Source organism: Nipponia nippon, unplaced genomic scaffold, assembly GCF_047370975.1.
Source record: "Nipponia nippon isolate SJK-2023a ecotype South Korea unplaced genomic scaffold, ASM4737097v1 scaffold_7, whole genome shotgun sequence".
Classification (NCBI taxonomy): domain Eukaryota; kingdom Metazoa; phylum Chordata; class Aves; order Pelecaniformes; family Threskiornithidae; genus Nipponia; species Nipponia nippon.
Genome location: NW_028262391.1, coordinates 29,179,850 through 29,204,664, shown reverse-complemented (window position 1 = coordinate 29,204,664; position 24,815 = coordinate 29,179,850). Strand labels below are relative to the sequence as shown.

General features: G+C 57.6%; 3 protein-coding genes across 5 annotated transcripts; 2 read left to right on the top strand and 1 right to left on the bottom strand.

The window, feature by feature from the left end:
* The first annotated feature begins 2,942 nt into the window (after positions 1 to 2,942).
* On the top strand, positions 2,943 to 8,971 carry CFAP410 (cilia and flagella associated protein 410). 2 transcript variants are annotated; one of them, XM_087740058.1, is made up of 8 exons: positions 2,943 to 3,088; positions 3,415 to 3,433; positions 4,157 to 4,203; positions 4,841 to 4,879; positions 5,023 to 5,252; positions 5,895 to 6,066; positions 6,732 to 6,825; positions 7,893 to 8,971. In XM_087740058.1, exons 1-8 carry the CDS (start codon positions 3,012 to 3,014, stop codon positions 8,016 to 8,018), a joined length of 804 nt encoding a protein of 267 aa, XP_087596184.1. In that variant the 5' UTR covers positions 2,943 to 3,011; the 3' UTR covers positions 8,019 to 8,971. The 2 variants fall into 2 exon arrangements, with proteins under 2 accessions (XP_087596184.1, XP_087596185.1); XM_087740059.1 differs by lacking the exon at positions 4,841 to 4,879 and having other exon boundaries at positions 2,944 to 3,088.
* Positions 8,972 to 11,826: 2,855 nt separating this feature from the next.
* On the bottom strand, positions 11,827 to 18,389 carry PFKL (phosphofructokinase, liver type). 2 transcript variants are annotated; one of them, XM_087740050.1, is made up of 22 exons: positions 18,269 to 18,389; positions 17,804 to 17,877; positions 17,632 to 17,709; positions 17,355 to 17,544; positions 16,988 to 17,153; positions 16,861 to 16,905; positions 16,661 to 16,769; positions 16,244 to 16,339; positions 16,071 to 16,163; positions 15,576 to 15,701; positions 15,407 to 15,471; positions 15,186 to 15,249; positions 14,953 to 15,099; positions 14,769 to 14,839; positions 14,566 to 14,653; positions 14,267 to 14,419; positions 13,920 to 14,084; positions 13,645 to 13,706; positions 13,170 to 13,281; positions 12,990 to 13,089; positions 12,754 to 12,859; positions 11,827 to 12,689 (listed from the first exon to the last, which is right to left on the bottom strand). In XM_087740050.1, the coding sequence occupies exons 1-22, from the start codon at positions 18,351 to 18,353 to the stop codon at positions 12,500 to 12,502; spliced, it is 2,385 nt and encodes a 794-aa protein (XP_087596176.1). In that variant the 5' UTR covers positions 18,354 to 18,389; the 3' UTR covers positions 11,827 to 12,499. The 2 variants fall into 2 exon arrangements, with proteins under 2 accessions (XP_087596176.1, XP_087596175.1); XM_087740049.1 differs by having other exon boundaries at positions 11,827 to 12,661.
* A 271-nt stretch (positions 18,390 to 18,660) lies between these two features.
* Positions 18,661 to 21,567, top strand: PROCR (protein C receptor). Its single transcript, XM_009462770.2, has 4 exons — positions 18,661 to 19,294; positions 19,409 to 19,645; positions 20,678 to 20,944; positions 21,031 to 21,567. The coding sequence occupies exons 1-4, from the start codon at positions 19,240 to 19,242 to the stop codon at positions 21,141 to 21,143; spliced, it is 672 nt and encodes a 223-aa protein (XP_009461045.1). The 5' UTR covers positions 18,661 to 19,239; the 3' UTR covers positions 21,144 to 21,567.
* The last annotated feature ends 3,248 nt before the right edge of the window (positions 21,568 to 24,815 follow it).

The window sequence follows — 24,815 nt, the reverse complement described above, 5'->3', positions numbered from 1 at the left end:
GGGCTTTTCTGAGAACAGCCTAGCGGCTGCCCTGAAGGTGTGCTCGCCCTTTCCTGCTGCACACCACGCAGGAAGGGAGGGTGCACAGCCCATCTCCAGAAGTGCTGAGCACCTCTCTGGTGATACCAGGAAGATAAAACAGGTTCTCTGAATGCCTCCCCCAAATCCATCTGGCTCCTTCTACCCCATTTAACAGCTCTTCCTAACGAGGATGGTGCTTGGTAGGGATCAGCTTCTGGACTACATAAAACTGCTGTCAGCAGATATCACCGTTGGAAGTGGGGTAGCACCAAGAGAGGTGGCTCTGGTTGCCCTCCCAGCTGCAGCAGTGAGGCTGCCTACTGCCAAGGCTCAAGAGGAGGGTGTCCATACAGGCAGGGCCATCTGCACGGGGATGTTAGCGAGTACCACTGTGGCCAACAGTGGAAGTAACCGCTGGTAACTATGATGGCAGACACCCCATAGGCGATGGTGGTGACAAGCATGAAGAGCGGTGCAGAGGTGTGACTGTTACCGGCAGCAGGGGCAGGTGCTGATCCTGGCAGCAACAATGACACTCAGCAGCACTTCTTGTCACAATCATCAGTAGCAGCTCCTTCAAATTCTCTTTGCCGTGGCTCACACACCAACAGCAATCCCATAGCATGTCCAAGGAAGGTTCAGTTTAGTAGCCAGGATGCTTGGGGGTTCAAAACACCTCTTTCTGAAGCTGCTGTGGGCATTACAAGTAAGGTGTGAGACCCTGCGTGGAAGAATCACGGGTCAGAGCAAAAGCTACTGATCAGAAAAAAGAGCCTTTCTGAAATGAGAAAATACACATAAGGATTATGTGAAAGAAGTGACTTTCCTGGGCCCTCCACAAAGCAACTGAACAAGCAATAACAGGTTCATTATATAGAACACTGAGACAGAGCTGGGAAGAGAACATGTGGCTACCACTTAGCGCAGACCAAACTGAAGATACTCCAGATGTGAGCCCAAGTGTACAAAGAGCTTTTCGCTCTCTTGCTCACACAGAGCCGAAAAGCGAGTACAACCTGCCACCAGGAATTAATGGGCGATTCGGGCCTCATCACGGCTGAGTATGAGACGAGCCGAGAGCCTGGGGAGCTCGCAGTGGGGAGGTTCAGTCTCTGCACTGGAGCCTTGAAAGATCTGTTACGCGACACTGCAGGGCTGCGAGTGGGAGGTGGACATGCCAGGGATTGTAGGGGATCCTACGTGGCCTTACGAGGCCATGTGGTCATGGACCTCAGTAGTTCTTTTGTTCTTCTCTCCAGGCTGCTACTTTAATGCACTTTACAAGTCTATATGCATTATTTAAGCTCTCTCCTTTTTACAAGACCAGGGAGGATGTTTTCCTGAGATTATTATTGATACTACTTGCAATATTAAACTTGGGACTAAAATTGATTTTATTTAATTAACCTGAATGAAACAATTTTTTGTGCATGTTTCAGTCGCAGCAGAGGTATCAGAGCAGAGAGAGGAGGCTGTGTATGTTTAAACTGACTGAACTGTACTTTTGTCAGTGAGATGAGTATGAAAATCTCTCTGTGTCACCTAGAGAAGACTCCTTAATCTCCTTAGCCTGTTTCACGGACAGGCTTCGGGGCCAACAGTGCAGCAAAGCATGGCTGGGGCTGGGACTGTGCAGCTGGGCAGCTGAAAGCATGCTTGGGTGTTTCCATATTCCACTGGTAGTGAAAACAGCCCAGGATTTGGAGAACGAAAGTACAGCAAAGCCGTGTACGTTGCTGTTCCTCCCGCAATGCTGAGGATTCGGATCCTGCAGCTGCCTTCGCTGACACATGGCCCAAGCGGCCAAATCCCGTGTCTCAGTAGCCACCTCATGCCAGCTAGCCTGCAAACAGCACAAAAGTCAAGAACTCAAAAAATCGCTTCAACTGCCTCCAAGTGCTTGTATATCCAACTCTCAGATCTTCAGTGCAACTCCTGCGCTCTGGCCTCCCAGGCCGAGGTCCCGGCTGGCTGTCCATGGATGTGACGGCAGCCCAGCGCCCAGAGACAGAAAGAAGAAAATACAGAGGGATGATCTGCCTAACCCGCTTATCCCACATTTTTCCTAAAAAGCACATGCCCGTCAATCCCAATAAATGCATCTCTCGGCCCTTCGCTTACCCAAGAAACACCAGTGTAAACAACTAAATAACCACCATCCTCCATCCTGCAGCTGTTTCTGTTGCTGAATAAGGCAGAAACATGCAGAAAACCATCAGGAAACTCTGCATTAACCCCTTATTTTGGACTGTAAGTCCAACGCTTCTCCAGGCCTTTTCTTTTCAGCTATCCCCGCCCAACCACCGAAGCTGCGTGTTGAGCCCCCAAAGATACAAACTGGGGCACAACACAGTAATTTCGCCCCAAAACGTGATGGAGGAGGACTGGGCTCGGGGCTCCTGGTGTCGGTGCAGTTAGCAGTGCTACCTCTATTTCTATATATTAATATATAGGGTGGTGTAGAAATATGTATAAATAGATATTTTATTTATGCACACTTCATATATATACACACGTATAGATACAGACACTTCATATATATACAGATATAGGGATTATACTCCCGTGTAAGGTTAGCTATAAATATATATCCATAAAGGTGTTGCTGTATGTACAAAACATTCTCTAATAAGATGTAACGAAATGAATAATAAAATTTACACGTAAATATGAAGTCATTAAATAAAACTGCACCTCGGGGAGCTTCAGGGCACGCAGCCCGGTGCAGGAAAGACAGCTGAATCCAGCGCCGGCAGAGCCCGAGCAGGAGGGCCGGGGGCCGCCCGGCTGCTGCCGCCGCTCCCCGGCTGCCGGCCCGCCCCGCCGCCGGCCCCCGGGGAAGGCTGGGCAATGCCCCGCCAGCTCCGGTGCCAGGCCCCGGCCCGGCCCGGCCCGGCCGGGAGGAGCCTGCGCAGGCGGCGGGTCCCGCCCCTGGCGACGGCGGCGACGGCGGCGGCGGCCGGCGGGGCCCGGCCCGGCCTGGCCCGGCCATGAGGCTGACGCGGGCGGCCGTGCTGGCACGGGCCAAGGCCGCCGCGCTCGACGGCGTCCGCCGCCTCAACTGCTGGTGGGCGCCGGCGGGGTCGGGCCGGGGCCGGGCGGGCAGCCGGGCCCGGGGGGCCGGGCCGGGCTGGGCTGGGGCTGCAGGGACAGGCAGGCCTGGGTGGGGGACAGGGAAGCCTGGGGCTGCAGGGACAGGCAGGGCTGGGGAGGGGGGGAGCAGGCAGTCCTGGGGGGGAACAACGAGGCCCGTGGTGGGATGTGTCAGAGCAGCTTTGGCGGATGGAAGCGGTGGGGGTGCAGGGCCGGGGCTGTGCAGCCCGGGCGTGGGGGCACTGGGTGGGCGGCTGGGCCCTGCCATGCTCCCAGTGACCCCCTGCTTTCCTCCCGCAGGGGCAGCCACCTGACGGATGTAAGTACCGCACAGCCTGCTCCCACCCTGCCAGGACGAGCCAGCGAGGAGGGGCCCCACAGCTCCCGGCTGCCATCGTCAAGCCCCAGCCTGCGGCCTGCGCAGTGCTACCGGAGGGAAGCCTTAGCCTGGGCTGGCAGCCGGAACGGGGAGGGGATGGGGTTGATGAGGCAGTGAGGAAGGCACAGGCCTGGGTTTGGGCTGGCGCGGTGCCAGCGAGCTGCAGAGCTTTTCAGGATTGATTAGCATCTCATAAAAAAAAAAAAAGGGGGGTTGATGTTGTTTCCAGAGAGCACTTGGAAAATTCCTCTCTGAGGCCCTGTGCGGACCCTTGGAGAGCAGGACCCTGAGTCCTACCTCATCTATTTGTGACTTTGGATGACGTACTCTCGTTAGGAGAGGGCTGTCGGGTAAGAGGGATCCCTTCTTGTGTGCGGTGGCTGGAAAACCATCTCAGAGACTGCAGAGTTGCTGGAGCAGAAGAGCAACGTGATGCTGGCTGGTGTCTGCGCTTCCACTCCTGGGCGGAGAGGGCGGAGGAGCTGCTGACTCTGCACTGGCTGTGGCAGCAAATCTGTCTGGTGGTGTTAAGCTTGGGTGTAGGCTGAAGCAAACTTAAATTCCTGTTCTTGCTTTTATCTTGTTTATTTGTGGTTTAAATTGCTTTTATTTATATTTTTTCCTGGGAGTGCCAACTTGCTGTTTCTGTCTCTTCCTGCCCAGATATCGATATGTCGGGATTTGCCCAACATCGAGGTGATCACGTTCAGGTGAATGTCAAGCTGCCAGCCTTGGAGAAGGCAGGGAAAATCGCCTTTCTTGTAGGGCTGTGGCTTGCCCTGGTTTCTTACCACATTTCTGTGGTTGTGTGTATGAGCTGCCAGGCTGCTTCATGCCTGATTTCTCAAGTGGCAGAGATGCAGAAATGATTATTCTTCTGCTGGCTCCTCTGCACCTTTTCCTTTGCTACTTGAGAAAATAATCCTTGTTTTGAGAAGTGCTAAAAACTCTTAGGATTGTTGTTCCCTAAGTCCTATTCCATAGTTTGGATGGGATCTTCTGGGCCTCTGTATAGGGCCAGTTTGCAGAATGCTTGTTGAAATGCTTCTTGGATCTCGCAAAGCTTTTTGTTTCCATAAGCCTCCTCCCAACACACCCATCCTTCACCTGTCCTGGGGATCCCACGGAGCCAATGCTGTCTGCGAATTTGAGCTTTTTAGCTTGGGAATATTATATGGGATTTCCTTCAGGGAGTTTGAGAAACTGCTACAGAAAAGGGTGCAAGTGTGATGGGTGTTTGGGATAAGCAAAAGCTGTTTGTCCTCTTCAGCAGAGAGGAGAGCCTACTTTTTTAATCCTTTCCTCTGTTTAAAAAGACGAAATGCTATATTTTTGTTCTGTGCAAAGCCATAGGCCCCTGAATGCCCCTTGCTGTGCTGTGCCAAGGTGAGGCTCCTCAATCAATGAAGCTGTTGCAGGAAAGAGGGCTGGAAAGCCTCTGTGTTCCAGGGGCTGCTGCGTTCCCACCTGAACGGTACAGTGAGGGAGGGATAAGCTCGCTGGTCTCTGATCCCGCAATCTCTCTTCAGTGTGAATGGCATCTCAGACCTTGAGCCGCTGAATCAGTGCCAGAATCTGAGTGAACTCTATCTGAGGAAGAACAACATTGCAAGCCTAAATGAGCTCTTCTACCTCAAAAACCTACCCCGGCTGAGGGTCCTGTGGCTGTCTGAAAATCCCTGTTGTGGGTCGGACCCCCACCGCTACCGAATGACGGTGCTGCGTAACCTACCCAGCCTGCAGAAGCTTGATAACCAAGGTGGGTGTTTGCCAGTAAACGAACAGCCCCAAGCCATAGGCGGGGTGAACTGGAAACCAGTGACATGTTGGTTCCTCTTGTTAAGGTGTCCTTTGACTCTTCCTTGAGTCAGGATCTGTTAGAGGTTGAGCGTTCCCACTGCAAGATCCACTGCTTCTAAGCTGTTTTCTCCCTTCCCTTCCTTGCAGTGCCAGAGTTAACACTAGCTGAGAGCGCCTCATTATAGCTGAGACAGTACCACTAATTAGTGATTTTTTTAGAGCTCTCTCCTTTTCTGTAGCAAAGCAAAGGTTCTGTAATTGGATCTGCTGTTGTAAAAAAAAAAAAAGAGAAGCTTTTCCGTCTGGTAGCAGTAATTTGGTGGCTTTTGGAACCTTCACCAGAGGCAAGAAATGGCAAAGCATGTTTGCATCCCTCCCTGATATCTTTCCCACTTTGAGAGACTGGTGACGGCTGCTGGCGATCTCCTGCACAGCTTTTACTGTAGGAGGAGGATGAAAGCAAAAGGCCAGTACAAAAGATAATTTTTGGACCAAACCTGTGCAGTATAGCTCTGCAGCAGCAGTACATGCCCCATTGCAGATTCTATCTTCCTGGGCTGCTGGCATTCATTGCAGCAGGGTTTTGTTTTGGCTTTTGTAGCTGTGACAGAGGAAGAACTGTCCCAGGCCCTGATTGATGGTGAGGAGATCACAGCCCCACCAGCCAGGAGGAGCGTGGAGAACGGCTGTCCCGAGTCCACTGAATCCAGTGCTGCTGAATCCACAAAGGAGACTGAGAGTGAGCTGCTGAACTTCAGTTTGGAGGAGACAAAGTGAGGGCTTGCTCGTGAGCTGTTAGGATTTCTGGGCTGAACTCGCGTGTAGCATGAAAGGACCCTGCCAGCCAACCCTGATATTCTGTGGGCCAGGCCTGCAGCTGGTGCAAATTCCCGTTCCAGTTACCATGGTGGAGCTGTGCTGGTTTAATAGCACTTGTGGGTCTGGTTCAGTATCTGCAAAACAGGCTCTTCTGTAGGTGGGTACTTACTCTCAAGCATGTCAGCTGCATGTGCAGACAGAGATGGATCCTCTCTGAAGTGTGAGCTCCAGTCCATTCCCACTAAGCTCTGCTTCTGGGACTCGCTTTGGCCCATGTCAGCGCTGCAGCACTGTGTGTTGTTCAAGTGCAGTGTTACATGGTCTGTAGTCCCAGCTGGCACTGAGCATGGGAGTCTGTCATCCCAGGTGGGGCTGTGAGCAGACACGTCATATCAGCGTGCTCATTTACATTTTACAGCTGTAAGGCTCTTACTACCTGTGGGAGTTTTGCTTGGGGTGTTGTGGTCTGCAGGCAGTGGTGGTGTGTGAAAAGATGTGCCTTGAGTCCTTCAGCTAGATACTTCTTGCGTGGTTGCCCATGATTAGAAAGGATTGGCCTGGCAAAGGAAGGTTCTGCCAGCTGGTCATAATAACATTTGCTCTTCCTCCCCTTCTTTAGCAAAATTCGAGAGGAGCTTGGTATGAAGCCTGTTCCCAGGGATAAATTTTCCTCCTTTTCACCTCGAGAGACAGACTGCAACCGAAAGAAGAGAGTGAGTATCTTTAAAGACCAAATTGCTTTCCATCTTTAAGACATCATGCAATGTAAAGAAAGCCTGATGGGGTTTGTCCTCTTGATCTGTCTGCACCCGAGCATGGGTGTCCCTTCACTGAGCTTGTGCTGAGAACATGTGATAGCTGGGCAGCAGCTGAAATGTAGCTGGCAGGCTGTTGGCCTGGCGGACAGGACTGCTGAATTGAAAGCTTAGGTGGTTCCTCAGAGCCCTCCATGGTGTAGCCTCAGACGAACCTCATGGATCTTGGCTGTTCAGCTGGGAATTCCTGTCTGCTGGGCTCAGTGCCATCACTTCAATCGGCAGGGTGAGATCTAGACCACGTTCTGCCTCATTCTGATACTGGTTGCCTGTGATCTCTCTGTTGTTTATGTTTTAAACGTACTTGAGTGTATTGCTTTGCAGCACCAATACTGCAGGTTCTGGCCTTTGGGAAAAGAAAATATTAAACAAGGGGAGGTTTGGGTTGGACATTGGGAAAAAGATTTTTCTCTAGAAGGACAGTTACTTGGAGAGGCTGTGGAATCTCTCCCTGGAGTTTTTCAAGACGTGATTTGACAGAGCCAGGGTCTAGTGTTGGCAGTAGTCCTGCGTCAGTGGGAGGTTGGGCTGAGGACCTTCAAGGGTGCTTTCCAGCTTGTGCTTTCGCAATTCTGCCAGCTCTTCTTATTCCTCAGATCAGAGAGTTCCTGTCCTTTCCCGTCACATGTGGTCACACTGGAGAGAGAGGGCAGCTGCTCCCGAACGCGCCTTTCCTTACAGAAGCCAGTTGGGAGGGTGGGCGGGAGCCAGAGACGTGGGCAGTCTGTGCAGGACTGGGCGGACGGGTTTGTCCTGCATTCCAGTTAGCCTTGTCACTTGCAGTCTCTGCCCATGTTTGCCCCGAGGGCTTGGGTGATCTGTCCCTGTAGCTGCAGGTGGCTGTTGCAAACCTCTGCTGGTGGTGGTGGAGTTCCTAGAAAGAGCAGCTCTTTCAAAATCAAGTGTCCTTTTCCAGGCTGGCGTTAACATGCTTGTATAAAGCAGCATCTGTCTCCTCCCAACAGAGCAATGTCCTGAATGCCATCCTGCTTCTCATGAAGGAACTGGATGCAGAGGGTCTGGAGATCGTCCAGCAGATGGTGGGGAAGAGGCTCCAGGCCTTTCAGAAGAAGGAGCTGCAGGAGGAGTGATGGTGCCCAGTACAAACCTCCCAGGAGCACCAGCCAGCCCCAGACCCACAGCGCCGTTCTTCCCACATATACCTGGCTACAGCCAAAGCCTCGGCGTTTTCCACTGCGCTTCCCCTGTGGAGGGGCTGGGATGGGGTGCTGCTGGCTGCCCCTGTAGCTCCTGACGTCTCCTCTGGCTGTGCACATCACGCTGGGGCTGGCAGCACCCAATCTGGCTCTCGGGAGCTTTCCTGCTTGCGTAGCAGTCTCTGTTAACATTTGTATCTCATGTTGCCAGGGCTGTTTGATGGGAGCTGCAGGGGAATCAGCAAAGCAAAAGTGAGCAGGGCTTCTGTGCGGTGTGATCGAAGGGGGATGGCAAAGCCTGCTGATGGCTAGAAAGGTCACTGCTTGTCGGTGGCTCCCTGTCAGACTAACCCTCTGCCAGCCTCTGCTTGTGTGTAGCAGACTCTGAAGGCGGCTTCTACCACAAAGATTTGGTTTTGTGAAGTCTGTCGGGGAGATGGTTCCTGAAATGATCACCGAGAGCTGTCTGGTGCAGATTGTGAAGGTCAATGTCAAATTCTTAATTTATCTTCAACTCCTGACTTCTTCTGGTCCTTGTTAGTGCATGAAGCATCTGACTTGGCGGTCAGGCAGCCCAAAGAAAAGTTCGATGCAGCCTAGGTGAAACAGAAATTACTCTCTCCCAGATCCTGAATGCTCAGCTCTACTCTCACCCCCACATGCCCCTGCAGGCATTAGAGCAGCTTAAGGAAACTTAACGTCAGAGTGAACAGCCCCCGCGCGTATTGCAGTTAGGAGAAAACAGCCAAGGTTACTGGCCGGTTTGCACAGGCATCAAGGGTGACGTTTCTCTAACCGAAAAAGCTGCATTTACTAAGATTTTTATAGAGCTGTTAAATACAAACTAAAACATTGTGGCATACCAAATAAAACCAGTTATCCCTGTAGGATGTCAAAGTTGTGGCTGGGGTTCAGCAAACATAGAACAACTGACTCTGGGCATTGCTCCATTACATCTGGTTCACGGCTTGCATTGTCAGCCCTGTGGAGCAGGAGGAGGGCTGTGGGCCGCCGTGCCCTCCCGCTTCACTGGACCTGTGAAATGGCTCACCCGCCTCTGGTGCTGTTTGATACTCCACTGAGCGGCTGCAGGGCTGCTTTTCAAAAGCGCTGTGCTATTTGGGAACCTTCTCGCAGCCACAAGTCCACACTGAGCACAGGAAGCAAAAGAGATGGTGAGCAACGCTTGCTTGCTTGTGCAGAGGTGCAAAGCCTGCCCGGGCAGGACGATGGCCCCTGAGACTTACGACAGGAGCCCTCTGTGCGGCTCAGCTGCGGGCCTGGTGCTGCGCAGGGCAGCGTGGCCCTTCTGTGTCCCCACGCTCCCTGTTCGTACAGGTGTCCGAGCCCCCGCGTGCGGGGTCGTGCTGCTGGCAAGGAGCGCTCCTCGGGGACGGTGACAGCCCTGTGTCCACAAGCCTGTTTACTTGACCTTGGTGGGAGGGGGCACAGTTTGACCCTCGTCACTTGGGTGAAGATTGCTGATGCCTTTTACTCCTCAAATGACCTAGTTCTTGCCTGCTGCATTAAACCCAGCTGCATTTAAATGGCCAGTTTGATTTATAATATACCAGACTTCCCTTGACAGCCAGGGCCCGAGAGACTTACCCGTCATCTTGTTTGGATCTTGCTCTTGTGCTGAGGGCAAGCCCTCTCCCAGGCTGTCTTGACAGCCTGCTCCTTGGCAGAAGTCGTGCCTGTCCGCATTGGGAACGGGGAGCTGCCGTTTGGGCGTGCTGGACCCCCCAGCTTTGCTGGGAGGAGAGCGATCAAAGCAAGAGTCACGGTTTGTCATCAGAGCTTGTTATTGGTGAAGGTGGTTAATGGAGCAATCGCCATGGCCTGAGGCTGCTCTGGCACAGTTCCTCCTCTCTCCGCTGGAGCAGTTGAGCTGTTAATCCCCAACTGGACAGCATGACTATCCTGTAGCTCCTGACATCTCCCCTGGCTGTGCACATCACGCTGGGGCTGGCAGCACCCGATCTGGCAGCACCCGAGCTTGCCACCTACGTGCCATGCTCATCACACTTTGCTGCTGGTGCTCCTGCTGCTGGGCAAGCTGCCCTTCATTCTCCTGACCATTCCTTGCGGGGTGACCCCACAGCATCCCACTCGCTCTCGGCACAGCCCAGGGGGAGGCTGGCCCCTTCGGCTCAGGCCTCTCTGCTCTGGGGACCTGGCAGCCTGCCTTTTGCTGCAAAATGCTCGTGGCTTTGTGCTCTACCCTCTGTTTGGGGATGCAGGGGAAGCTGGGGCTGGGCTGGATGTGTCGGGGAGCCCGGGTGCACAGTCACCACATCCCCTCCTGCTCATCCTGGCAGGGCATGGGGTGGTTGCCCCCCCATGGGGGGCATGTGCCTGTTCGTCTCCCCCTCAGGAATTTGGCACTCCAGGCTTTTTTTTGTGTGGAAATGAGGTGTTTGGGCTGCAGTGACCCCTGGCCCCAAGTGTGCAGCTGGTCCGAGTGTGGAGACACCTCCCTCCCCATTCACACCCTAAACGTGGCCGCTGGAGCGCTGCAGTGCCGTGCCAGCCCCTCTGGTGCCCTGCCTGCTGCCGAGAGCACCAGGCTGGAGAAAAACATGTGCTGGAGAGGAGCCGAATGCCCGGGGCCTGCCAGCTGCGCCTGGGCACGAGGCTCCACCTGGGCTACGGTACAACCGCGGGGCTTTTTGGCGTGACTTGCTTTCGCCCTGACCTGCCTCAGCGGGGGATATTGAGCAGTGAGGGCAGACATTTCCCGGTCATGGAAAATGCCAGCAGCTGTCTGCCCGCAGGGGCAGATCCAGCGCAACTCACGTTCAAAGCATCCTTGGGGACTCTCGGAGGCCAACGGTGAGTCAGGTGTGCGGGACCACCGCGGCGCAGGGGTCCGTGGCTGAAGGGGGGTGGGGTGTCTCACTTGGAAGCCGGATGGGGCTCCTCAAAAGTGGCACACGGGATGGTGGAAGAGCCCACCAGCTCTGGGAGGAGCAGCCAGGTCTCTGCCCGGGGTCCCCAGATACTCGCCCAGCAAGAGCAGCGCTGCTGCCTCCATCAGCAAGGAAAACACTATTTCTCCCTGTGTCCAGCTCTGGCAGGGAAGATACAATAATTATCATCTTCATCCAGAGCCTAAAACAAGTAACGTGACCAGCTAGGGGAAAAGCACTGAAATCAGAGGGGACTTGTCATTTGGGGACAGCTCTGTGGCGAGGAAAAAATAACTGCATGTTCGATCCAAAAGACTGTGATGCATCCTGGTGCTGGCGATGTCCCAGAAGCTGAAGCCGTCAGCTGAAAGCCCCAGGAGGAAACTGGCCTGGGAAAGGGGCTACGTGCAGCCGTCTGGCATCAGTCAAGCCCGAGGGCTGCACGCAGGAGCCGGCACACTTGGCAGCCGCCCTGAGAAACTCCATTAACAAACACACACATCATCTTGATAAATCACTTCTGCACTTTCTTTGAAGGTGGGAACCAAAACAAGGGAGAAGCAATTTTTCTCTGGGATTGCAAAGTCTGTCTGCAGAGGGATGCTGACCTTGCACCCACCGCAGCCCGGCCAGGGAGAGGCTGCCTGCGGTCCCACTCTCCCAGGCTTTGAGGATGCATGAAGCAAGGAAACCCTCTGGCCTGGCATTAATCCGGCTCCAGCAAACTGTCTGGCTTTGTTCAGGGGGACTGTCCCCCCATCCTCACCCCACGTCTGCCCCCACTTCCCTCCCCGCAGGGACTCGGCGGGTAATGACCACTCTCCAGCAAGGCAGGTTTGACTCCAGCAGGTTTTATGTCTAGAGGAGGAGAGCAGCGCCGCGAACGGTACAAGATTTGGGGGGTCACAGAGCAGCAGTGAGATGATGGGCACAGCACCCAGGGCTGCGCAGTGACGGTCACAGCCAAGCGTCATGCAAGGTGGCCAGGGAAGAGGGGCTTGCCAGGACTGGTGCTCTGCGCTGAGCCCTTGAGACGCCTCACCAGGCAAATGCCACAGGAGGATGGAGCTTTACTGGGGCTCATGGGACAGCCAAAAGCCCCCAGGACCAGCCCCTACCTGCTCCGGGACGGCACTGCATCCTCCTCAGCATCCCTCCCACACGCAGGGCTGGCGACTAAAAGCAGCAGTTGGCTCAGGTGGTCAAGCCGCTAAATAAGGAATCAAGATACCTCATCATTAAATAACAGGAATAAACTATTAAGGGAAGATTAAGGGTCTGGGCTGTGCAGCTTGGCTCTAGCAACACCTCTTTTCTGCATCTGCACAGGGACCAGACCCTGGACCAATGATTCGGGGTAGGAGTGTGCTGTTTTGGGAGCCGGGACCAGGCTCTGCCTGCCTTAAGGGGTTGGTGGCAAAGCTACAGGAGTGAGAACAGGGGGGACCTGATGCTCCCTGAGCAGCATGTGGGGAGGGAGAGGATGCGGAACGGGGCTACAGCTCAGGCTGGTGGGACTAGAAGCCCTTCTCGATGCTGAGCGTGCGGCGGGTGACGTGCTCCATCGTCCCCGAGATGTACTCGGTCAAGCTGATCTGGTAGTTGGCGAGCATCTTCAGCATCAGCCGCAGGTTCAGCCACCACTGCTCCTGGGGCAGCCTGTGCCTGCGCAGGGGGAAACATGGCTCTCAAGCGGCACCGAGGGAAACCTGGAAAGGTCCCCCGGGACCTGGCAGAGCATGGGGACAGAAACTTACTCAAAATCAGTAACTTTCTTGAGCTCCGTCACGGGGCTGAAGGCCACCACCTTCTTCCTGAGTCCGATCACGCAGGCAGAGTCGCCCGAGTTGGCAAACACACGTCCTGGGAGGGGGACACAGCTGACCATGGCCACCTTGCCAGGGGCCGAGTGGCTGAGTCCAGAGCAGCAGGGGCTGCCGACTGCCACCAGCCTTCCCCCACCTCACCACGGGACCCCCAGCCCTCAGCTCACCCTTGCGGTAGACCTCCTGCAGCTTCTCCGACATCCACAGCACTGCCTTCACTCCCAGCTTGGTCCCGTAGTTGCGGTCAAAGGGGGTTGGGGCTCCCCCCTGGGGACAAAGAAATGGTGATGTCAAGCCTGCCCAGCTCTTGGGGACAGTGGTGGCCCATATGGCCCTGTTTCCCGTACCTGCTGGAGGTGGCCCAGGACATTAATCCTGCAGTCAAAGATGCCTTTGCCCTCAGAGGAGTAGAGGTTGTAGAGAAACTCGGTGGTGTAGTGCTCATGGCACTTCTCATTGCTGGAGGGAGCAGAGGGGAGGGATTGGGGGGGCTGTTCCTTAATCTGGCATCCCTAGGGGGCCTCTCCGTGGTCCCCTAAACACCTTTTTTTTGCTGTTTTGTTCTCCCTGAGGCCCAGAGCCCCAGCCCATCTCCCCAGCAGGACCCTGGGGCTGGGGTGGGGACAGCAGCAGATGTGTCCAGCGCAGGACTGTCCCCCTGGCCAAGCGTGGCATCCTTGGGCAGGATGCGGTGCGCCCACCATGCCAAACACTGCTGCGCCCAGGGACCCTCTCCAGCCACATGAAGGGCTCAGCTCTGGCCTCGCTCCCTGCCATGGGGCTGGGTTTTTCAGCGAGCGTCCCCAGGGGTCCCCAACTCACCGCAGCACCAGCCCTCTCTGGATATCTGTCTTCATTTTGTCAGTCAAGTGCTCCACGTTGGCCTGCAAGATGAATGCCAGGATGCCAGCAGCCATCCTGGGTCCCTCTGGTCCTCTCATTTGGACCCAAGTGCCACTAACATCAACCTAGCAGCTTCATGGGGCTTGGCCGTGCTCCTCCAAATCCTGTCCTGCCCCAGAGCCCTCTCTTGCCTGGTTTTCCTTCTTATTTTACCCAAACAATGCTGCCAGAAAGCAGCCCCCTGCCCCGCTCACCTTCAGGTCGTGGATGGTGAAAGGATCTTCATAGACATAGGCGGCATCGGCGCCCACCGCGATGCCGGTGACGGTCGACAAATACCCACAGTAGCCCCCCATCGTCTCCACGATGAAGACACGGCGCTTGGTGCCTGAGGCCGACTGCTTGATGCGGTCACAACTCTGTGCCAGGAGAAGGCGGGGACCAGATGCTCGTTAAATGCCAGGGTGAGGGTCACACCAGGAAAACCCATCTTTGCTCCCTGCGACGGGATGCTGGCTCATTCCCGCATGTCATCCCAAAACATGGTGGGACCTGGTGGAGCGGGATGGCCCCGTGAGCTGCCGCCTGCCCTGTCCCTCACCTCCATGGCTGCATTGACGGCCGTGTCCGAGCCCAGGCTGAAGTCAGTCCCGGGCACGTTGTTGCTGATGGTGGCGGGGATGACGCACATGATGATGCAGAGCTCCTCGTACTGCCCGCGGGCCTCCACCAGCTGCAGCACCCCCTCGTAGGCCTGCAAGCAGCCGAGGGCTGGGGAAATGCCGGCCGCAGGGCCAGATCTGCATCCCAAAAGAGATGGCCCAGGGTGCCTGCACCACCTGGGATGCCGACAGCCTGCCCCGGCCCCCACTGAAACAGGGCTGAGGATTTTCCCCGCACCTCGAACCCCCCGATCACCAGCAGCCCCTGGATGTTGAATTTCCGCACGTTCTCCACAATCTTTTCCATGCAGGTCTTGGGCAGCGTCCTGCGGCAGGGAGGAGAGGGGAGACCGCGGGGTGAAGACAGGGGGTCCCCACGATCCCTGGGGACAGCGGTGTCCCCTCTGCTACATCCCCCAGCCCCCCAAGGGATGTGCTTACCGCTTGGTGCCCAGCATGGACCCGCCGCGTCCCAGCCAGCCTGCCACGTCGTGCCAGCCCACCTCACGGATCTGCAAGCAGCAGCACTCGGTTTTGGGGTGGGGAAGCACCCTACCACCCCCCTCCAAGCCCAAACCCGTCCCCCTGGGAAACCCATGGCACGCAGGCTTGCCATTCCCCTTACCTGCCCCTTGGACAAGCCCTCGAAGCCGTCGTTCACCACGTAGACAGTGTGTCCCTGGCAGATGCCAATCCGCACGGCTGACCTGACAGCAGCATTCATGCCAGCGGCAGGGGCACCCACGTTCAGGATAGCCAGGCTGAAGGGGCTCTGCAGGGACAGGGATGGGGTGGCATGTCAGTGCGTGTCCCCAAGGCAGGGACAGTGTCCCCTGCCACTCCCCCATCACTCCTCACCTTCTCCTGTGCTGGTTTCTGGTGTGCCAGCAGCTTGTAGATGTTCCAGTTGTTCTCAAAGCTCCTGCAAGGACAAGGTGGTGTGGCCCCAGGGCGTGGGTGAGGCCCTTCCTTGGCTGAAGGAGCAGCTGGTTTCCCCCCAGGGAGAAGCCCCCATCCCAGCATGTCCTTTTGGCCACCCCACAGGGATTTCTCCCCCCATCCTGGTCCCTGCTCCTCACCTCCCACGGAGCTGGATGGCCTCCTCAAACCTCTTCTCATCCATGGCCTTCTGCACATCCTTTGTCTTGTGGGGGGAAAAGATGCAGCACCATGATGCCTGCGCTTGTGGGGAGAGGAGTGGGACCCCCACCCAGCGGGCTGGCAGGCCTGATTCCTCCTGGTACTTACCACCTGGACGCACTCCATGAGCGGCAGCCGCACTGACTGGTTCCCCGAGAGGCTCACCACGCAGGCAGGGGTGTCCGGCGTGGCCTCCAGCAGTGCCATCACCGCCTCCATCCCCATCTTGCTGCTCTACAAAGGGAAAGGGGAACCCGCCGCCCCCTGACACCGGGGCCACCCATGCCAGCCGGGTGGGACGCTCCCCTGGGCTCACACAGGGATGTTCCCATGGGCTGGGAAACTGCGCAGCTGCTTGCATGCCTAATTTACAGCCAGAGAGCTGCTGGTTTTACTTAAAACCCCATGAAATTTGCAGCAAATGAGGGGAAATGGGTGCACGGCTCTGCCTGGCACAGTGGGGCTGAGCCTACAGGGACTGTCTGTGCCTCATCCCAGCTGGCAAGTCCTTTGCAACAGGCAGAGGGAAGGCAGGAGTGGGGTTCCCCAGCTGCCTGCTTCTTTCTGCAGGGTGAGCCCCCCGTGCCCCCCCAAAAGACCTACCAGCACCCGGTCAAAGGCTGACGGGGTCCCTCCGCGCTGCACGTGGCCGAGGACAGTGACCCGCGTGTCGAAGCCCAGGCGTTGCACCACCAACTGCGGAGCAGAGAGGACGTCACACCGGGGACCCGCTGGTCACTGCAGGTGCCGGAGCGGGTGCTGGAGCGAGCGCTTACGTCCTTCACGTAGTTGGAGGAGATGGGTTTGCCGCTGCGGTCAATGGCACCTTCAGCAATGATGATGATGTTGAGCCGCGACCCTCTGCTGCGCGTCTGGCGCGAGGGAGGAAAACAGCTGCCATGGCTTAGCCAAAATTTGCTGGTGGCTGAGCCCGAGCATCCTTTGCCCCCACCAGCCATAGCCCAGGGCGGGGTGGCTCAGGTTCTGGGCAGCCAAGCCCCCGAGCCAGCACTGCCCCTGGCACGCAAGGGCTGGATTTGCACTCGGCTGAGTGCCCCGTTTCACAGGGACAATGGTGGGAGCTCCCGAAGCTTCGCAGGGACCAGGCACCGGATGCGGGGCTCAGCCCAGGTCCCTGCAGGGACTCTCCAGGGAAAAAAGGGGGATGGCACCGTAGGAACCCCCTCACTCACCTCCCCAAGCCTCTCGCACATGAGATCCTCCCAGCCGTCTTCCGGAGGGGATTCGGGGATGAAGAGCCAGTCGGCACCCGAGGCCAAGCCGGACACCAGCGCCAGGTACCTGGCGAGACACGGTGGTGGCAGCGCTGGCCCAGGCCCCAGAATGCAACATCCCATCCCGCGGATGGGCTTCCCCACCTGCAGGGGCTTACCCGCAGTGGCGGCCCATCACCTCCAGCACGAACGTCCGCTGGTGGCTGCAAGGACACAGGTGGGAGGAGAAGGAGAGTGGGTGCGATGCCCCACCGTTGGTCGGCACCCAGCACCCAGACTGCTCACCTCTGTGCCGTGGTGGTGATGGCATCAATCACCTCCATGATGCGGTGCAGTGCCGAGTCAGTGCCAATGGTCATGTCAGTGCCACAGAAGTCATTGTCGATGGAGCCCACCAGCCCCACGATGTTCAGGCGACAGTTCTTTCGCGCCACCTCCTCACTGATCTGCCCTGTGGGGCGGACAGCCACGCCACTGGTTATTTTAGGGTGCTTCTGTCCCACCCCAGTATCAGGCCGGATCCTGCGGAGCAGCGACAGAGCCCAGCCCTCCCTGGGGGTCACAGTGATGGAGTGGACCTCAGGACCTCAAAACCCCTTGAATGCTTTCACTCTACCCACAGCAAGGATTTTGGGGATGGGGGTTCACGCACCATCCCGGGCCAGCTCCTCCAGCAGCCCGCCCCACTCGGAGCGGAAGATGTCGGCGCCCGTCAGGCTGCCATCCCCGCCGATGACACAGAGGTTGGTGATGCTGTGTTCCACCAGGTTACGAGCGGCCCGCAGCCGGCCCGCACGGGTGGTGAAGGCTTTGCAGCGGGCGCTGCCGATCACCGTCCCACCCTGGAGAGATAAGGGGGGGACACGGCTCGTCATGCAGATTTGGGGGGGGGATTTGGGTGTCCCACAGCCCCACTGGTGAAGCCTCACCAGCTGGATGATGTTGGAGACGCTGAGCCAGTTGGCTTGCTTGATGTTGTCTCCCCCCTCCACCAGCCCCTCGTAGCCCTGCAGAGAAGTGGGGAGCAGAGGTGAGGGGTACCCCGGCACGGGGGGGGATGGTTCCCCCCACCCGTGGCGGGGAGCAGGGGGGTACCCCAACCTCGTGGATGAGGAAGACCTTGGCCCCCACGTATATCCCCATGCGGGTGACGGCACGGACAGCTGCGTTCATCCCTGGAAAGGCGAGACGTGAGGCAGGGAGGCCCCCAGGGACCCCACGCCAGGGTGGGTGCCCCACAGGGGACCGGGTCCTACAGGTGACCTCCAAGTGTCCCCTCGAGTGGGGGGGCCCCACCGTGGGGGTTCTCCCGTGGGGCCCATGACCTCCCACGGAGGGTGCTCCAGGTGTGATGGGACAGGGAAACGCCGCGGGTGGGACGCACCGACCCTTCCCCCGTGGGGCGGGGGGAAACGGGTGGGCCGCCCGGGCCGCGTCCCCGCTGCACTCCCCGAGGCCCCACGGACTCTGCCCCCGCCACTCCCGCGGGGCCGGGCGGACGCGGACACGCAGCCCCCACGGGGCGGGGGCGGGACCGGGCCCCCCACGCCTCCCGCCGGGCCCCACCTTGCGCGTCCCCGCCGCTGGTGAGGACGGCGATGGCCATGCCGGCCCCCGCCATCCGCAGCCGCTCCAGCTCCGCCGCCGCCATCGCTGCGCTCCCGGCGCCGCTGCCCACGCCCCCCGCGGAGACACGCCCCGTATCAGGCCACGCCCCTCCCGGTGAGGCCACGCCCCTCCGCCCGCTTGGCCACGCCCCTCCCCGCAGCTGTGGCGCGCAGCACCGCGCCGTACCGCGCCATGGCAGGCGGTGCGGTGCCGGTACGTGCCCCCCCCCAGGCTGTGCCACGCTGTGCCAGCGGGTCGAGCTGGATATTTTAATATAAATATTATATTTTAAACATTTTAATCTATAATTATTTTAGGTATAATTGAAAAACAAACATACAGAGGAAGCCCAGCCAGGGTTTTCTCGGTCCCAGCCCCCCCGGCCAGCCCATTATGGGGGATGCGGCATCTCGAGGGTTGCATCCCTCCAAGGATGGGAGTCCCATCACACCAGTGCTTGTGGAAACAACGGCACTGGATGCCCTGACGGGTGCAGCGTGATTCTGCGTGGCTGCTTCCCTCCCTCTGTCCCTTCTCCTCCTGGAGTGGTCCCCCACTGCTGTGACCTCATTGGCCTCCCGCATCACCTGGCTGAGGCCACTGCCTAGCCAAGGCATGGGGAAACTGAGGCAGGCGCTGGCTGCTCTCTCCCGCGCTGGCTGGAGCGGTGCCGTACGGTCCTGCAGGCCCCAGGCTGAGCTCGGAGCCTCATCTCACATCTCCATCCCCGGATACTGCAGGGCTGGGCCCCCCCGGCTCGTCCGGCAGGGAAGGGGTGTGGGTGGCTCAGGCTAAGGAAATGGGAGAGACCTGGCTGGACTCCCGCTCTCCTCCTCCCGCCACCCCGCTGCCCCACCTCCCTGGTCCCGCTTAACTGCCTGCCAGGCCAGCTGTGTGGCCACCATTCCCATCCCCTCCCTGTCCCCACGATGCTCTGGTTGCTGCTGCTCTGTGGGGCCCTGGGCTGCAGGGCAGAGCAGGCAGGTAAGGCAAGGATATGGTGGCAATGGGGTTGGAGAGATTTGGGGTTGGCATTGGGGGGGACACAGCTTATGGGAAGGGGACGGGGCGGTGGGTGAAGTTCAGCATCTCTCACAGCCCCGCTTGCCTTCACCATGCTGCAACGGACCCGTGTCTCCAAGGGCACCTCCGTCTTCTCGGGGAACGCCAGCCTGGACGGGCAGCTCAGCCATCTCCTGGAGGGGTTTAATGTCACCCAGGTGCTGCCGCTGGAGCCCCCAGACGTCTGGGCCAGGCGGCAGCAGGACGTGACCACCTACCTGCTCTACTTCAGCCAGCTGGTAGAGCTCTTCAGCAAGGAGAGGCCCATCAACTGTGAGTGGTACCCCGAGGGGGCACGGAGATGCATGGCCCGGTGGGGGACAGGTCCCACTGGGGAAGGGGAGCCCCCCCTGCACTGCCTGGGCATGGGGATGGCTCTCCAGGGACAGCTGGGCAAAGGGATGGGGACACAGCCACTTGCAAAACCTCACTCTGGGCAAAAGGAGCCCTTCTGAGGAGCCGGGAATTTCTTACCTGAAGCCCACCCCAGGAACAGGGTGATGCTCAACCTCCTGTTGCCCCTTGGGGAGCAGGGCTGAGGGCTGCAGCCCGGGGGGCACGGTGAGGTGTAGGCATCCTGCCTGCACCCTGCCTGCACTCCACTTTCACCCCACCTGTAGCCTGCCTTCATCCTGCCTGTGCCCCACTTTCACCCCACCTGTAGCCTGCCTTCATCCCACCTGCACCCTGCCTGCACCCCACCTGCATCCTGCCTGCACCCTGCCTTCATTCCAGCTGCACCCTGCCTGCACTCCACCTGCCCCCGCAGCCTTTGTGGGAGGTGTGGGATGCTGAGGGCGATGGTTTTGTGTTCCTGCCTGCATTGCTCCACAAGCCCATGGTACCGCCAACGTTCCTGCGCAGGATGTGTTTTACCTTCATTTTCTTTGTTACCCTCCTACCAGTTTTGCCCCAGCTCTGCATTTCTTTACCTGGCCCTTGAGGAACACTTTCTCACCTTGGGGTCCCTGGTGTGAGCCCCACACCTCCCCTTACCCCACGCTCCCTGTGCTGCGTCCTTCCACAAAAGCGATGAAAAGCTTGCTCTGCGCCAAAAAATCTCCCATCTCTACAAAACTGAAGCTGTGCTGTACGCAGATAAGGAAGGGAAAAATAAGCATGGCTGCCCGGTTACTGGAAAAGTCACCACTGCAGCTAAACCGAGCGAATACAAAGCTGTGGGTGGGTCGAGCAGTGCAAGGCTGAGGCCTTGCAAACTCAGTGCACAGCTTGATGCTGGTGATAGCAATGGGCTGCTGATGGTGGGAACGTGCTGACCCCGACCCCCTCCCTCTGTCCCCACAGACACCCAGAGCCTGTGCTGCCACCTGGGCTGCCGTCTCTTCCCTAACGGCACAGCCCACAGCTTCTACGAGGTGACCCTCAATGGGACGGCTTTCCTCAGCTTCCATGTCCCCAACGCCACCTGGGAGCGGCGCTGGCCCGGCAGGGATGCGGTGGCCACCTTTGCCGAGAGTGAGCTGATGAAGTATCCCAAGACCACCCGGGACCTCCAGCATTTCCTCAACACCACCTGCATTGGCATCCTGCGAGCTCAGAGCGCCTGGACGGGTCTGTGCCGGGGCTGGGGCGGGGGGACACGGTGGTGTGGTGGGGGTGACCCCAGTCTTCATCTTCATCCCTCTTGCCTCTTGCAGGAAAACAGAGCAGCCAGTCGTATGCCCCGCTGGTGCTGGGCCTGATCCTGGGGACCTTCGCCTTGTTGGGCATGGCCGTGGGGATCTTCTTGTGCACCGGAGGCAGATGCTAGCAGAGCCAGCAGCTGTCCCACGTCACCCTGTGGAGGCAGGGACCGAGCCCGTGCCCCGCAAGGGATGCACCTCCCCAGCACCACAGGCTTTGCTCCCAAAGGACACCGGTGGCTTCCCTGCCTGGTCCCAGCTGGGTTGACCCCCCCAGCAGCAGCACCCTGCCCCGAGGATGGTCCTCACGCTGGGCTGGCACGATGCATTGAGACTTAGTGCAGAAATATGCTTGGCATGGATGGAAAAAATGGGGAAGGGGTGTGTGTGGGTGAAGTGGCAGGAGAAACAGCCAAGAAAGGGTTAAAAGGATGGCATGGAAACCCTCATTTATCCCTATTCCAGTGGGGATAAATGCCCGGTAGGGAGGATGTCACACCTTTGTGGTGCTGCTTCAAGATGTCCTGCAATAAAACCGTCCACCAGCTCTCATGGTGCATCTGGTTGCTCTCATTTCCCTCCAGCAGCACCTCCGTGGGGCTGCAGACCCATCACGGGGGCAGGCACAGCGGGGCCGCGTTTGCCAGTGCTGGGTGGGCTCGTCAGTGTTGCCAGCCCCTGTGTCGGACCCTGGGCCGTGCACTGAGCTTGCAAGGCCTCTGGAGAGAGGCTGGTGGGGTTTGCGCCTCCTGAGCCCATTTCAGTCTGCTCACAGCTTTGGTTTGACTCAATTAAGTCATTTTTCCAATGGCCAAGTGGCGACACTTCATTTATTTTTCATTTCCTCATCTTTGTATGAGACACCGAGGTTGAGTACAGACAGCTGTAATGGGACAGTTTTTGTGAGCGGGTGAACACATTCACTGCTCTCCTGTAAGGATGCTGCCCAGAGGAATCCAGGAGCATGGGGACGCCAGGTGAGGGGCACGGCAGGCACGGGGCGAGAAACCGCTCTCCAAGGACCAACTAAAGAAATGCAGAGCTGTATTACTAGTACTGTACAACAGCATTCATTGCTTCATTTTCCTTTTCTGGAATGTAGATCTGAGCTAAAAACCGCTCTTTGACTGTTTAGACTTCGGTTATATTACTAATAAATTCTTGGCTGTGTTTCCCTTTCACCCATAGCAAGATTTTCAGCATGAAAATCTGTCCTGGTCTCCGCTGCCCCAGGGTGGGAAGGGCTGGGGATGAGCCAGGAGCTGGCTTGGGCCACCAAAAGAGGGGACAGCACAGGAGCAAGAAGCTTTCCTGGATTAACTTCCAGCTCATTCCTTTCTAAGTACCCTTCCCTGCAGCTCAAAGCAAGAAAAAAAGCCGGGGGGGGGGGGGGGGGGAGAGGGAAAAGGGATACAGGACAGAAAGGGGATGGGAAGATGACATCGTGGTTGTCCTTAAGGAGGGATGGAGGAGAAGGAGGTCTCCAAAGACCACATCTCATCACCCTGGCTGCCGGCCACCCCCTGAGCAGCCCCCGCCTCCACCAGGCTCCCGGGGCAGGGGCTGGGGTGCTCCCCACCCTTCAGCGGGCTCCATTGCAAAAGGGAAATGGCAGCCAAGAGGCTGGAGAATCCAAACCAACAAGGCTGAAGCAGATTGCTCAGCTTCTAAAGAAGTGTCCTTGGCAGGAGCTCTGCTGCAGGCCGAACACTGCACATCCCTGTGATGGGCATCAGGGGACACGAGGCTGATGCTGAAGGTCAAACACGGTAGGTTTGCTCCCCACAAAGGGATAAACACACTTGTAGCCAGCTTCCAGCAGGGAGAAACTGCTGTGTTCACGGCTCTGCTTTGGTTTGCAGACTTGGGGCATCTCTGCTGCTTGCACGTGGAGGCAGATGTTGCGCCATGGTCCCAAGACCCAGAGCGATTCTCATGCCAAGTCCCACCCTGGGTCGCAGCTCCTTGCTGCGACTGGGAGGGCAGAGTGTGTATCCTGCGGGAGAGCGATGCCCCAAGGCTGCAACGGTCCCGTTGGACACGGGTTGGCAGCAGGGATGGCACCCAGGACAGACCCAGGCTGGAGAAACTGGGGAGGCCTGGAACAACAAGGCTTGTTTTGCTTTTTGCTTCTGAAATGTGTCATCTTTTGGACAGATGAGGAAGTCTTTGCTTTAAACAGCTCTGGAAAAGCCTTCTTCCTGCCCCCAGGCCTTCCATGCACGTCAGTCACAGCAGGAGAGCGCTCCAGAAAGGAGCCAACTTTGCTGCTGGTCTCTTGAGTCTCCTTCAGTGATCACAAGGGGATGGGGCAGTGCCCAGCAGTGGGGATCCCCCCCCCCCCAAAACTGCAGGATCCCAAGAAACAGCCTCATCTCAAACTGTACCTGTGGGCAATGCACCCGAAGCTGCCGCCCACCCCATCCCAGGGCCACCTCCCTTGTGGCGACCAGCACCTGTGCCCAACACGGGCACAGTGGCCAAGATGAGAGGGGTTATGGCAATAGCATCCACCCCCAGCACATCGCAGCCCCAAAATCTCTCTTCCTCATCCCAAAACCCCAAACTGCCTCATCACGGGGCCACCAATGCCTGCCCTGATGGGGCACATGTGGCCTGGCTGCCCCAGCCCATTAGCCAGGCTCCTTCCCCACCACCACTCCAACATGTACCATTTCTCCAGCAGCTGGTAGCCACATCCATGGCTGATCCTCTCCCCAATTTGGCTATTCTTTCACCCTTGATTACAGCTTGGGACAGGCGCCAACACTTAACCGCGTATCCTGTCAACCAAGGGTTGTTTTTAATTTGCCCCCCCCCCCTTTTTTTTTTTTTTTTTTTTCTTTCTGCAAGCGGGTAAACAAACCCCCACGCATACCTTTGGAGGCTTTAACCAACCCCCCTACACAGCTTCTCCCTCAAAGCAAGCCATCCTGGTCATCCGCACTGATCACCATGTAAGGCTTTGCTTTCCATGCGCCACATGGTTTCCATCACTCAGCTCTGCTAGCACTGGTTTGGATAAGGTTGAGATAAGACACCTAGCCTTGAATGTTGTTCCAGTGAGTGAGACGATGCCAACGTGCTAAGAACCGGCCTTCCCCTGTGCCCATGTCCCATGGGTGCTTCAGATGAGGTGGGCAGGTTCCCCTCCTGCCTAGCAGGGACACGCAGCAGGAGCTGATGTCCGAAAGGCAGCGGGGGGACTGCAAGACCGGCATCCCCAGCTGTGTCCTTGGGGAGCCTCCAGCCACTCACCGGAGCCCCTCCTTGGCTCCGTGCCCCAGCCGGCAGCCGTGGTGCTGTGGCTGTCCCCAGGGGCAAAGGGCTGGATGGCTCCAGGAGCTGCCCGAAAACACAGTGATGGGCTCCAGCGCCTGCTCAGGTGGGGTGGGGAAGGCAGCAGCTGGGAAAAAAAAAGTTGGGCTGATAGTGTTTATCATGAAAATGGCTAGCACCAGATTTAAGTCTCCGGGGACAGGAAGAAGGGATTATCCTTATAAACATCCCTTACACAATCAGTGGCTGCGCTGGTGTCATGGCCAGTTTTCTGGACTAAACTAGCTGTTCTTCTGAATTCCCCCAGATGTCACATTGTCACAGCCCAGATGTTTTCATTTCTGGCATTGCTAGTTTTCAAGCATCCTTTTTAACCCGGGAGCCGCACTGGGGTGAGGGGATTTGCAACATGTGCAGCCTCTAGCCAGCCCTCCCTGAACAAGGGATGCTTTTTTTTGGGCAACATAGTTTTGGGGGTGGAGGCTCAGTATCCACTTTCTAGCAGCAGGCAGGTCCCTGAA